Here is a 14,786-nt window from a genome sequence, read left to right on the forward strand (position 1 = left end):
CAGAGTTCAAGTAAAATTTAAGGGCTCTGATGCCCAAGAATGTATCATGAAAACATCTTTACAAAATCTTAACACTTAATTCAAAAAACCTGATGTGCACGAAGATCTTGTAATGTTTACCGCTAATCTGCAAAAGTTTTAAACGCATATGTTTTCAACATAGATTAATTACTCATCAATAACTTTCGTAAGTAAGAGCTGGGTGAATTACACCTCACCCAAAAAGGAGTTAATAGAAATAACTTAGTTCTCGTGGGATTACCTACTCAAGTGGTTACACGAGAATTTTGAATCTGTACAAAAGATATCTATGTACCAACAAAAGTAACAATTGTTTGGTTTTTTTTTTAAATTTTGCGCAATGCTACACGAGGGCTATCTGCGCTAACCGTCCCTAATTTAGCAGCATAAGACTAGAGGGAAGGCAGCTAGTCACATCCACCCATCGTCAACCCTTGGGCTACTCTTTTATCAATGAATAGTGGGATTGACCGTAACTTTTAAAGCCCCTACGGCTGGAAGGGCAAACATGTTTGGTGTGACGGTGATTCGAAAAAGTAACAAGACGCGAGACCTTGCAACTAACTCACTGCCGATGATGACGTTGAAACATAAAGTCAGCCTTATCGTATATGGTCGTTAAAAGGTTTAATTGCCTATTTATTTCATGTTTACGTCATTATTTTAGCAACATAGTCAAGCTAGTGTTACTTTGAAATACACAGGAAGGACACGCTCACATACATGCATATAGCAAGCACCAATCGGTTATAGGTGTGAAGTTAACAAAGCTTGCTTCCGCCAGGCGTCTTAACTACAAGTGACGAAATACAGCTATAAATTCGAACCAAACTCCAATTATTTAAATCAGAAGAAAGCGGTAGACATGTTTTTACTGGTCGTTACAGTTCTGGTGTTACTAGCAATAACGTGGTTCAGGTACGTGTTCCCTTATACATGATAATTAATACAGATTTGAAAAACCAAATCAGAGAAACGAAACAACCTAAGGTTTCAGGTAAGTTCTGATTAGTTTAAATAGAAATGGCTGCGTAGTTGAAGGCAACAATGAAACCACCAAGAACCAGTTTCTCCCTGTATTAAGTATGTATTATGTAGATCTTACAAGAAGCGAGATATTTTGAACGTTACTTCAGTTTTAATATTCAAACTAAAAATACAAATACGAAATGTTGACCGTTTAATTCTAACTTACAAATACTAAAACATATTCACCTTAGTCCACAAGTTCCAGTTAAGGTAGAAACAGAAAAAGATTTATATATGACCAATAAATGTAAGGTTCCAAAACTAGCGCATTTAACTTCATCAGCAAAAAAAAAAAGGTTAAAATTAGAGTGTAGATATAAAGTTATGACCAGTTTTTTAATCGAAAGGTTAAAAGTTGCATAGTGTTTCAGTAGTACTTTGATAGTTTGAAATATTTAACTTCAGGTTTGTTTAGTACCAAGTATAAAGATTAAAACCGGCTGTGGTCACTTCTGGTATCGTAACCAAGGTTTTAGCGTTAAAACCGTTTGGAGAGGGCTGGTCAGTTTAAGATATTGCATACACTAAAGGCTCAGAAACTCACGCAAAACAAATGACCTATAATTGGTCCAAGATGTGTCACTTAGACAATTTTTTTTAGTTTCACGAAAACTATGGCTTTAGCCCATTCTCAATTCAATCGCCGTAGCACTTTTAGGCACGACTATATTAAACTATGTATTAACCATGTTATTGAAATACTACCAAGCATGTGGCGCGCTATACCTAATTAGATTTTTTAGTCAGCATCTCTACCAAATTAGACTAAGTCAACCTACGAGACATTGAGAATGGTTAAATGTACCAGTCGAAAGGGTTTAACCTTTAGTTCTAAATCAATTAGAACAAGTCGGTTAAGAGGTTAGAAGTACGAACAGAAAAGGAAATAAAACAACTCCATAAACACTCAAGAGCTGCTCGGAACTTGTGTGATGACGGGGTTAGTAGCTAGCAATAAGTTTACTTTACAATTTAAAATTCGAGTTTGGTTTTTAGTAGAGAAACAATACGACCTATTGTATAGTTTTATATTAAAAACAACGAAATGAAGATAAGTTAATAAGGGAAAAGTTAGCAAGTAAACATTTCGAGAAAATGACTCGATCTTATTATCAGGGACATAGTGTTTGTTTGTTTTTTTAATTTCGTGCAAAGCCACACGAGGGCTATCTGCGCTAGCCGTCCCTAATTTAGCCGTGTAAGACTAGAGGGAAAGCAGCTAGTTATCACCACCAACCGCCAACTCTTGGGATACTCTTTTACCAACGAATAGTGGGATTGACCGCAAATTGTGATATCCCACATGTTTGTTTCTTTGTTTTTGAATTTCGCGCGAAGCTACACGAGGGCTATCTGCGCTACCCATTCCTAATTTAGCAGCGTAAGACTAGAGGGAAGGCAGCTAGTCGTCACCACCCATCGCCAACTCTTGGGCTACTCTTTTACCAACGAATAGTGGGATTGACCGTCACATTATAGTCCTCCCACGGTTGAAAGGGCGAACATGTTTGGTGTGACGAGGATTCAAACCTGCGACTCTCGGATTACAAGTCGAGTGCCTTAACCATCTATCCATATCGGGCATTTTCATAACAAAGTAAAACGTATAAAACATTGTAAGAGAGAGAAATCCACAAAGAATGACGAAAATTAAACTTCAGATTTCCTTCAAAAGCTAAGGAGTGACTTTACATTATAATTTGGTGAATATTAAAAAAAGAGTAAGTTAAATCCAGAATTTTCCAAAGAGGATGGTTTTGGAGGCATCTTTTCGAGACAAATTTTGTTTACTATTTGATATATATTTTAAGTGAATACATTCTAAAGTCACCATAAATTCGATATATATAACCACAACCATATTCTCAACATTATTGACTAATTGCCAACTTTCTGTGCTTGTGTTATTATCTGTTTATGTTTCGCTTTCAACTGAGATACGTATGATTGCACCTGCAATTCGGTAGGGAAGATCGAAGAATCATAATTGTAAGGAGTGGGACAAGCAGTCAGGAACACATTGAAAGCAGCTACAGTCATAACATTGTGCTCTATTCGCTATACAATATTTACTAATATAGTTTTTAACAGTTTCTGGATACTTCTGTGTCATTTGGAGACATCCACGCTTCTTGTGCTAGGTACAACGCTAAAATCAGGGGTTCGATTCCCCTCGGTGGGCTCAGCAGATAACCCGTTGTGGCTTTGCTATAAGAAAACACACATAAACACACACATTCTTGAGCTAGGCTGCTAAGCTCTCGATTCACTGACGGAGTTTTGTCACCTTATCGCTTCAAGTCACTTTTTGCAGCCACAATTATGTCCAAAACTTTCAGTTTAAATTAATGAAAACCGGATTGGGTAAGTTTTTTTAAACACAAAATTGTTCCCCACTGGCTGGTGAGAAACCTGTTTGAGAAACCTGTTAAAGTAAATTCGTTCTGATAGAAACACTATAAATTCTTTATTTACATATCTTAAGAAAACATTCACACAAATTGTGCTACAGTATAATAGCTCAGTTTGAGCACTACAGAAATAATTGATGTAGTTAATATTAAAAACAAACTACGTTTCACAGTCAACTGCTATAATGACAAATCCAAAGAAGGAACTCTGGTACAAGTTACTGTTGTAACAATAGAGAAAAATAAACTCTGCTCAACATACTTCTGCAGTAAGTTCATCAGCATTTCAAGGCTCATTAGCATTGCTATTCGTACTGTTCTGACGTCAGAGAAGAATTATGCACTCTGTAAGGTAAAGAACCCCACAAAAACAGCATGAAATGGCTTAATAATTTCAAACTAAGGCATATACATATTTGTTACTTTTAATTTTGGTGTTATTTAACCTGAGAGACCATGAGGAAGTACATCTCGTTTTATGAGGTTTTCTAAAAGTGCTTATAGGCGTGTTGTCAATTTTTGTGACGTCACCAATTTTGAATAAGATAATTGGTCACATGTCATGTATACAGTGAGACCTTAATCATTTACACTTTGTTATGACTAAAGTTAATATGAAAGATTTACTTTTTCTACCCTAGTTATTTGTCTCTTATAATCCTTAAATAAAAAATTCTAGACAGGTCTTTGCTTAAAATTTATTCTTTCAGTGGATTATTTTAAACAATATAGGTATATTTGTAATATGACATAGGATGGGTAAATTAAGGACCTAACATTTCATGACTTTAAATATGACGACGTCAGCTGCTCTTACAAGTTCTAAAGATATTGTAAGGTAGATGTACTGAAGAATTATTAAGTTATTTGAAACCAACGTAGTTGCTCAATTCTGTGTGAATAACTAAAGTCACTTCTATTGGTAGAAGCTCGTTGGAACAAACCAGAAAGGTTATTAACATCACATTTTAACCCAACTTTTATTTCAACCGAAATTACACATTTCTAGTCGATTTTACCGTGCAATTTAAAAGAAACGGTTACACACATTGAATTTTAGGTTTCCATACATTTACCTTGTTTTAATTCGACTTATCTGGTTGGGGCTAATCACGTTATGTTTCTGACAACAGCTGGCTGTGTACAAGCATTATATATGTAAAAACGAGCCGTTTTTGCATATATATTTCTCTACAAGCGGGTTTTCTCGACATCACTGTACAAGTATTGCTCATGCGAAAGTTTATCAACATTTCCAAGGCCCACTTAACTTTGCTATTCGTACTGTCGTGAAGTCAGTAAAACATGCACGTATCATGAACCACGAGAATAATTATGCTCTCTGTAGTCGAAAACACAGCATGACGTTACATATGAACTTCAGTTGTAAGAAATAAAAATATTTGTTTCTGTTATTTTGGTTTTATTTTATCTTGAAAGAGAACACTTTCTGGGACCCTGCCCAAATATTGTTTGTTTGTCCGGTTTTTCAATCTTGCGCAATGCTACACGAGTGTTATTTGCGTTAGCCGTCCCTAATTTAGCAGTTTAAGACTTGGAGGAATACAGCTAGTCATCACCACACACCGCCAACTGTTAGGCTACTTTTTAATACAGCAATATTTATTCATATCATTATAATCCTTCACACATCTACAATAGTTTTAATGATCTTTAATTATATTCATTATTTTTAATTATTATTTAAGTACTACGTTCTCTTTTAAACCCTCTCTCAAATTCCTCTTTCTTGGTTTTCTCTCTCTCTCTTTGTTTAATTTTTTCTCTTAATATTTTTCTCATTCACATAATCTGCGACCTTTCTCTCTTGTCTTGACTGTTTACTTTTGTTACGTACTAAGTTTCTATGCACGAATATTTTGTTTTTTTAAACATCTGTTTTTATATTATTTTGGTGCTCCAGGTATTTCTCCTTATTCTCTCCATTGTTTCATATCGATGCACTAATTGTTATATTGAACTGTAGTCTAAAGTGAAACTTATCTTCATAAAATGTTTACACTTCTAACACCACTAATATAACATTGGGTGTGTTCTACTGGGTTAATGAAACTATTGTGAATTACGGTACACGTAATAATAATGAATTAATTTATTTTTTCAATAATATTTGCTGTATTCTAGATGTAGCAGCTGTCGCTGTAAATCACTGACCAACACTGAACTCAATGAATCATAAACTCAACAATTCTTTCAATCCACGCAGTATAGTAATGTTCTGAAAGTTACGTCTTCATTCATAAAATTAAGGTTACAAAAATAACAACATGACCCAGGTTTGGCCTATTATAAAGTAGTAGTACAACTCAATTAAGTCTTAGTTGTAGAATGAGAAAATAAAGATACTTCAGGTGAAAGTGTTTCAAGTTAAAGTCGGATGATAAATGAATAAATTATAGAAAAGTGAAGATAAAGATGGGTAATGTAAATGGCTTATAGTGATAGGTAAAATGCAATACATAAAAAACAAGCAAATTTACAATGAATAAAAGAAACGCTAATTAATACCTAGAGGTACTTTGAATACCTGTGTATTAAATACGCTCGATACATTCACGACTGTATGTGTATATGATATCAACACATGCACGTTTGTAAAGAAAGACAAACGAAACATCCAACTTATAAAATTACAAAAACACTCTAACCGCCAGGTGTCGCAGTCACACATTATAAAAATATAGTGAAGAAACTGCACCAAATAATAACCAGTAAAGATGATGTTGTTGGTCGTTACTGTTCTAATGTTATTGGTGGTGACGTGGTTCAGGTAGGTGGCTTTACAGACAACTAGATAGAAACTGTTTTGTTAACAAAATAAATCAAGGAGATGACATACAGGAAAATAATAACCTAATTAGTGTTTAAGTAGAAATTACTACGAAGTGAGTTGAGTGAAACAGATAGATCCATGAAGAATCAGAGTTTTCCTGGTTTGTATTACATAGATTTTGTAACAAATGTAAAAACGTATTTAGAATGTTAAACTTGAAAGGTTTTAATTCTGAAACTTGCAATAGAAAAATGAAATCTATATGTATCGATCTTTAATTTTCTATTTAAACTTAGAAATATTAAAACATATTTTGAATGTTAAACTTGAAAGGCTCTAACTTATCATATTTAAACACGACGTATTATTTTATCCTCACAGAATTTTATGAATTCATTACAGACACGTTATTGTAACTTTAGTTAAAATGAAAGTCTAAATTTTCTACCCTACTTATTTGTCTCTTATGGTCCTGAAATAAAAAAAATTCTAGAAAGGTCTATGCTTATGATTTATCCTTTCAGTGGATTATTTCAAATAATATACGTATATTTGTAAAATGATATAGGATGGGTACATTAAGGACTTACCATTTACTGACAGTAAATCTGTTAACGTTAGCTACTATTACAACGTGCATATGTTTTGTAAATTAGATACACTGTACAATTCTTCAGATGTTTGAAACCAGCGTAGTTGCTTAATTCTGTCTCAATAACTAAAGTCACTTCTATTGGTAATAGCTCTTTGGAACATCTCAGAAAGGTCATGAAGATCATATTTTAACCCAACTTTTATTTCAACTGAAATTATACATTTCTAGTTGAATTTGCCGTACAATTTAAAAGAGTTAAACACATTGAATTGAAGGTTTCCATACATTTATCTTGTTTTAATTTAACTTATCCGGTTAGGGATCATCACGTTACGTTTGTGGCAACAGATGAGCTGACTATGTACAAGCATTCCTCATGCGAAAGTTTATCAACATTTCCAAGGCCCCCCTTAACTTTGCTCTTCGTACTCTCGTGACGTCAGTGAAATGTGTACATACCATGAACCACGAGAATAATTATGCTCTCTATAGGCTATAACACAGCAGGACGTGACATATAAACTTCAAAAGAGAGAAATAGAAATATTTGTTTCTTTTATTTTGGTTTTATTTCAACTTCAAAGAGTTACTTTCGGAGACTCTGCCGAAGTAAATCTAGGTTCATGAGGAAGGATTTCGTAACTTTAACAAACCATGAAGAATCAGTATTAGGATTAGGGAAAGTACAGATGGCATCATGATTTAGGTAATGGAAGATTGGGTGTAGATTGCAGATAGAACTTCTCATGAAACGGCTATCAGATTTGTTCAGAACCCTACGTACGTAACCCTATAAACATATAGTCTAAACCAGTAAGAGTGGCGTAACAGTTTCGTCTTTTTCTACCACAGGTGGCGACAGAAGAAGTTGTCTTTCTTTGAAGACCTTGGCATTCCAGGACCAAAACCAAACTTTTTCTTTGGAAACTTGAGAGAATTTCAAACCAAGGTTTCGAAAAAAAATTATTTGAATTCTAATATTTCAAACAAAATTCGAGAAAATCTATTATTATAAGTTTAAATTAAGTTTCTTAGAAGTTGAAAAATTTTTAAAAAATCAACGAATTGGGAGTTTGGAGCTATCACATCAACATGTTTGGTTTCAGTTTTGTTTAAATATGAAATACAACAACTAAACCATTTTTACGATATAAAATTTTTCCTCTCAAGGTCTAAGTTTACAGAATAAGGATATTGGGATTTCAACTCATTTAAACCAAGTAAAATATTGTAAAAAAATGTAAAATGTGGGCTACGAAAAATAAGATAAAATAAGATTAATTTCGATAGAAACATTATATATAAATAGTTTAAACTTTATTTGTAAATAAAAAACACTACCAATCAATAACAATGCAAACATTTTCAGAAATTTATTGAAATAGTAAAACAGAAGCACTGAACAAACAATTGCTGGAGTTAACAGTAAAAATAATTCACCATCAACTGCTGTAGCAGCAGATCATATGAAACATCTCTGCACTAATTGATGCTACAATAAGACCATGAAAAGCAATACATCTTTACTTTAATCACACTATGTATTACAATCTTACAAAACTACTCACTATTGTTATTGTTATGTACTCAACATTTATACTTAAGATGGTTTGATTAACTTTGTTTAACTCTAAGATTCATTGTTAAATATGTACAGTAAATATTTTAATAATGAAACTTTACATAAGTGGTTAATAAGCTGTCAACATTTTATCTGTACTATAGGCTAAATAATTCTCAGCTTATTGGTTAGTGCTTAGTAATTCTCAAAAGTTGATCAACTTTATCGTAACTATTTTCGATGGATTACAGCTTTGGTTAAATTTTACTTTATTTTCAACATAGATAATTAATGTGTATATTTTTCTCTCTATTAAAGGGTGCTATTAAATGTCATGAAGAATGGATAAAAAAGTATGGGAAGATTTGTGGGTAAGTTGTTTTACAGCTTTCAGAAAATGACCAAATAGTTTATTTGTTAACGTGATTTTTGATACATCTAATAGGTGGCGTCACCTACAAAACGAAGGTAGAAACTCTTCCCTCACTTCACTCTGTTGTTGCTGGATGACATCAAACACAAATATTAAAGACAGTTTTATATTTATCTCTAATTCTTCATGGAAAGTACCAAATACAAAACCGGACATGAATTTATTTGTTCTAATTTATTGTTTTACAAACATAATTAAAATAATGAAAGAAAAGTAACGTAAAACTATTGCTTCTAACTGTGCAACTAATAAATCAATCAAATGTAATATAACATTGTTCTAGATAGATAAAGATAATATATAACGTATTAATATACATTTCTATATTATTACCAGATTTTCCTTTAACCCTTCACTATTAAATCATGTCTTTCACAAATGTATTTTACACTTTATTTTCCATTCTGTCACATGAGACATTTTTTACAGTTTTGTTAAAATAGCGAAATTCGCAGCATAAAACAATTTAATAAGCGTTTTTCTTTCACGTATCTGTTACTGAATATTTTAATATTTATTTCCTAGATTCTACTTCGGACGATTACCTGTAATTATTGTAGCGGATTTGGACGTTTTGCGACAAATTCAAATTAAGGATTTTCAAAAGATTACGGGCCGACCGGTAAGAAAGCGCCACCTACAAAATAATTTGAAAATCACAAGTTTAATTAACCAAACAATGCCACACACGGAATATTTCAAAAAACCAGAATTCTTTAAAGTAGGTAATCTAAAATAAGGACATAATGTGTGAATAATTAAATCATAACACTAAAATAAGTGACATTTCTCATCCATAAATAGTTTAGAATATACCTGCTGTATGGTATTGTCATGCGTACTGTTTTCTCAATTTTCGTACAAGTATTTTGCATGTGAATGTGATACCAATGTAATGATAAAAACATAAATACGCAGTAGAATAGTAATAGGTGTGGGACACAAACCTGTTTAAAATAGTTACTACAGTCGTACATCTGATATAAAGAGTAAAAGTGGAAATATGTAGAAGCTATGATTTTTTTCTCTCACCAATACATCTTTAACCATTCCGTTAAGCCTGAGGGCTAAGCGTTATGTCTGAGGGCTTATAACGATAAAAATAAGTTTTGATACTCGCGGTTGATAGGATACAGATAGTCCACTGTGAAGCTTTGCTCAAAAAACAATAATTTTAATCTAGTAATTACTGATTATTAATGGCCCGGAATGGCCAAGTGTGTTAAGGCATTCGACTCCTCATCTGAGGGTCCCGAGTTCGAATTCCCGTCACATCAAACGTGCTCGCCCTTTTAGCCGTAGGGGTGTCATAATGTGACCGTCAATCCCACTATTCGTTAGTAAAAAAAAAGTAGCCCAAGAGTTGGCGGTGGGTGGTGAGGACTAGCTGCTTTCCCTCTAGTCTTACACTGCTAAATTAGGGACGGCTAGCACAGATAGCCCTCGAGTAGCTTTGTGCGAAATTCAAAAAGAAACATTTTATTGGTACGAATACCTTTAAAAAATAATCCATCAGACTGTTTATAAATTGATCTTTTAGCCTAATTGTTACTTTTCTTAAAATATTATAATTGAATTACAAATATTGTCGGTAGTGTACCTATCAGCAACATTTCATAATGTTTTTTTTTTATTTTGTCACAGAGGTTTACCCTAAACTAAGGTATTTTTATCTTGGCACAGAGGTTTACCCTAAATTAAGGTATTTTCATCTTGGCACAGAGGTTTACCCTAAACTAAGGTGTTTTTATCTCAGCCAATGCTTAGACATATTTCTTATCATCATAGATGCTAATCCCTGGAGGTGCGCAGCCATTGAAAGAGTTTAAATCACACCTGATTTATATTCGTGGAAAACACTGGAAGGAAGTTCGTAGTCTTCTCACTCCAACATTCAGTTCCAGTAAGATGAAACAGGTAAGTATTGTATTTATTCTACAACTTAAACATTGTTTCAATGTAGTCTGATAACAGTAACTATCGTCAGACACTTCTCACATAAATCTACGTTATCATATTTTACATGTTTAAAAGCTGCTGCAGAGATCACACAATGTCTTTTCATCATCAAACCCTCAGGTGCCGCTCTTGTAGAAAATATAAAATATATGTATTTCTGTCTTTCTGTATATTAATATATCTACCTGTACTGTCTGTTCGTTTATTTTTTTCCATTTCTGTATTTTCTTCTCTCTCTCCTCTGTATAAATCTGTTTCTCTCTTTCAGTACATTCATCTGTCTATTCGTTTATTTTTTCCATTTCTGTATTTTCTTCTCTCTCTCCTCTGTATAAATATGTTTTTGTCTTTCAGTACATTCATCTGTTTATTCGTTTATTTTTTCCATTTCTGTATTTTCTTCTCTCTCTCGTCTGTATAAATATGTTTCTGTCTTTCAGTAGATTCATCTGTTTATTCGCTTATTTTTTCCATTTCTGTATTTTCTTCTCTCTCTCCTCTGTATAAATATGTTTCTGTCTTTCAGTACATTCATCTGTCTTGTCTGTACTGTCTATTAATCTACTACATCTATAGATAGTTGAAGAAAGAAGAAAATTCTACTGTTTTAATTCTCAAGTTTCAGATTTTTACAAACGTTTTGTTTTAATTACTTATCTCAAAAAGAACTAAAAATCATGAAGCTTTTATAAATCATTTTATTATTTTCTCTCTTCAACTTGACTTTAAATTAAATGACAGTTAATTAAAAGTAATTAAATGTTATTATTACGTAATAAAGATTAAATTACGTTGTTGTTTTGAATTAAGCACAAAGCTACACAACGGGCTATCTTTGCTCTGCCCACCATAGGTATCGAAACCCGCTTTTAAATCCGCAGACATACCACTGAGCCACTGAGGGTCAACATTGTTAAACAACATTTAAATTAGTAATAATACTTACATACAGGTTAAGTCCTCCACTGGTACAGTGGTAAATATTTGCATTTACAACACTAAAATCAGGAGTTCATTTCCTATTGGTGAACCCAGCAGATAGCCCAATGTGGCTTTGCCATAAGAAAATACGCACATACAATTTAGCTACTACAGTAATTATTATTAATTCTCCTGTATACCAGTATAAATATTGTTAAAATAATAACTATAAACAGTCATTATAATTATAATGATTTATACACATACGTTTTATGATGTTTGTACCAGTGTCTAATAATTCGTAAAATATCAAACATGTTATAACAAACCTTTATTAACATTAGAATCTATGCCACATTACGTGTAATTTTCAAGGGTAATAATAAGAAAGGACTACAGGGATGATTTATAAGTTTTGCCACAAACTCAGATTCACTTCACGTGTAAGCATATGGGATAAGACCCGGCATGGCCAGGTGAGTTAAGGCGCTCGACTCGTAATCTGAGGGTCCCGGGTTGGAATCCCCGTCGCACCAAACACACTTGCTCTTTCAGCCGTGGGGGCGTTATAATGTTACGGTCAATCCCATTATTCGTTGGTAAAAGAGTAGCCTAAGAGTTGGCAATGGGTGGTGATGACTAGCTGCCTTCCCTCTAGTCTTACGCTGATAAATTAAAAATGGCTAGCACAGATAGCCCTCGTGTAGCTTTGCGCGAAATTGAAAAACAAAGAAATAAACATGTGGGATATCACAATTTGTCGGTCAATCCCACTATTCGTCGGTAAAAGAGTAGCCCAAGAGTTGGCGGTAGGTGGTGATGACTAGCTGCCTTCCCTCTAGTCTTACACTTCTAAATTATGGACGGCTAGCGCAGATAGCCCTAAAGTAGCTTTGTGCGAAGTTAAAAAACAATCACAATTTGCACTCGAAGTAAAACTTTAATGGGAATAATCTAATCAGTATTGTGGAAGAAAAATACACGGAAGTTGAGGCTTTTTTTTAAAGTCATTCAAGCTATGTGTTGTTGCTAGTGGCAGAACAAATAGGAATTTAATTTGTATCTATAGAAATATTAAACAGAAAATTTAAAGAAGTTATAGTGTCATTGTATAGAGATTTATTAAACCGTATTTGGCTGTGTCTAGTTTCGGGCTCCTTACCATAGAAAGGACATTGAAATGACGGAATATGATCAGAGGACAGAGAAAGGATACTAGGACAGTATCTGTGACAGAAAAGTTGTCATACGAGGTTAAGCTTTCTAAAATTGGTTTCTTTTTAAACAACCAGATAAAGAGAAGGGATCTAACTGGAGTGTTCAAGATTGTTAAGGAATTTATGGTGTTAATACCTCATTGTTCATCGTATTTAATGGTGGAACTGGTAAGATTAGATGGCACAAGTATAGATTTTAGTAGAGTGTGGGTCATCTAAGACCTTTAATTTAGAACAGGTTGCCTTGAGATCTTTTATAATAAGTTACTTTGAGGGAAAGTTTGATGACTATTTGAATCTAAGTGATATTATTGAGTTTTCAATGTTTAGTTTAATTTAATGGATCAAATGGGCCTTTGCTGCCTTTTGATGTTATGTTACATAATTTAAGTTTACTATTACTTTGTCCTACTAAAAATCAAATTCAAGCTGTAAGTTAACACGTAATCAACGTACTCCAATCTTGATTTTATATATATATGAATTTTATCACTGACATTTTTCAATAACTAGTATACTAATGATAATCCAAAGCACCTACCTGCAGATTTTTTGTATTATAATACAAACCTGTAGTAAACTAATTTCCATTCGAGGTGACACCAATCATGCAGAAAGCTGTTGATATCTAATGGAAAAAATAGCCCAAAAGCTCAGACAGAAGAGGATTTTGATATATACGAGATGTACCAAGGACTTACAACTGATGTCATTGGTCAAACTGCTTTGGAGCCCAGACAAATGTCCAGCGTAATCCAAAGATCCATTTCTGATCAATTCCAGAGCTATTTTCAACATCCAGACCTCGCAGTTTCTCATCTTTTTTATCAAGTATGTTTGAATTGAATTCTGTTTGATGTTAAAAGGCACATTTGTTTTTAACTTCGCACAAAGCTACTTTAGGGCTATCTGCGCTAGCCGTCCATAATTTAGAAGTGTAAGACTAGAGGGAAGGCAGCTAGTCATCACCACCTACCGCCAACTCTTGGGCTACTCTTTTACCGACGAATAGTGGGATTGACCGACAAATTGTGATATCCCACATGTTTGTTTCTTTGTTTTTGAATTTCGCGCAAAGCTACACGAGGGTTATCTGCGCTAGCCGTCCATAATTTAGAAGTGTAAGACTAGAGGGAATTCAGCTAGTCATCACCACCTACCGCCAACTCTTGGGCTACTCTTTTACCGACGAATAGTGGGATTGACCGACAAATTGTGATATCCCACATGTTTATTTCTTTGTTTTTCAATTTCGCGCAAAGCTACACGAGGGCTATCTGTGCTAGCCATTTTTAATTTATCAGCGTAAGACTAGAGGGAAGGCAGCTAGTCATCACCACCCATTGCCAACTCTTGGGCTACTCTTTTACCAACGAATAATGGGATTGACCGAAACATTATAACGCCCCCACGGCTGAAAGAGCAAGTGTGTTTGGTGCGACGGGGATTCCAACCCGGGACCCTCAGATTACGAGTCGAGCGCCTTAACTCACCTGGCCATGCCGGGTCTTATCCCATATGCATACACGTGAAGTGGATCTGAGTTTGTGGCAAAACTTATAAATCATCCCTGTAGTCCTTTCTTATTATTACCCTTGAAAATTACACGTAATGTGGCATAGATTCTAATGTTAATAAAGGTTTGTTATAACATGTTTGATATTTTACGAATTATTAGACACTGGTACAAACATCATAAAACGTATGTGTATAAATCATTATAATTATAATGACTGTTTATAGTTATTATTTTAACAATATTTATACTGGTATACAGGAGAATTAATAATAATTACTGTAGTAGCTAAATTGTATGTGCGTATTTTCTTATGGCAAAGCCACATT

General features: G+C 33.8%; 1 protein-coding gene across 4 annotated transcripts; it reads left to right on the top strand.

Annotated features, from left to right (window-relative positions):
- The first annotated feature begins 779 nt into the window (after positions 1-779).
- LOC143247518 (thromboxane-A synthase-like) lies at positions 780-13,711 on the top strand. 4 transcript variants are annotated; one of them, XM_076495770.1, is made up of 6 exons: positions 780-939; positions 7,703-7,799; positions 8,730-8,782; positions 9,370-9,466; positions 10,633-10,761; positions 12,872-13,711. In XM_076495770.1, the coding sequence occupies exons 1-6, from the start codon at positions 887-889 to the stop codon at positions 12,941-12,943; spliced, it is 501 nt and encodes a 166-aa protein (XP_076351885.1). In that variant the 5' UTR covers positions 780-886; the 3' UTR covers positions 12,944-13,711. The 4 variants fall into 4 exon arrangements, with proteins under 4 accessions (XP_076351885.1, XP_076351888.1, XP_076351887.1 ...); XM_076495773.1 differs by having other exon boundaries at positions 781-939; positions 13,538-13,682; XM_076495771.1 differs by lacking the exon at positions 780-939 and adding an exon at positions 6,146-6,252.
- The last annotated feature ends 1,075 nt before the right edge of the window (positions 13,712-14,786 follow it).

Source organism: Tachypleus tridentatus, chromosome 3 (genome assembly GCF_004210375.1).
Source record: "Tachypleus tridentatus isolate NWPU-2018 chromosome 3, ASM421037v1, whole genome shotgun sequence".
NCBI classification, from domain to species: Eukaryota; Metazoa; Arthropoda; class Merostomata; order Xiphosura; family Limulidae; genus Tachypleus; species Tachypleus tridentatus.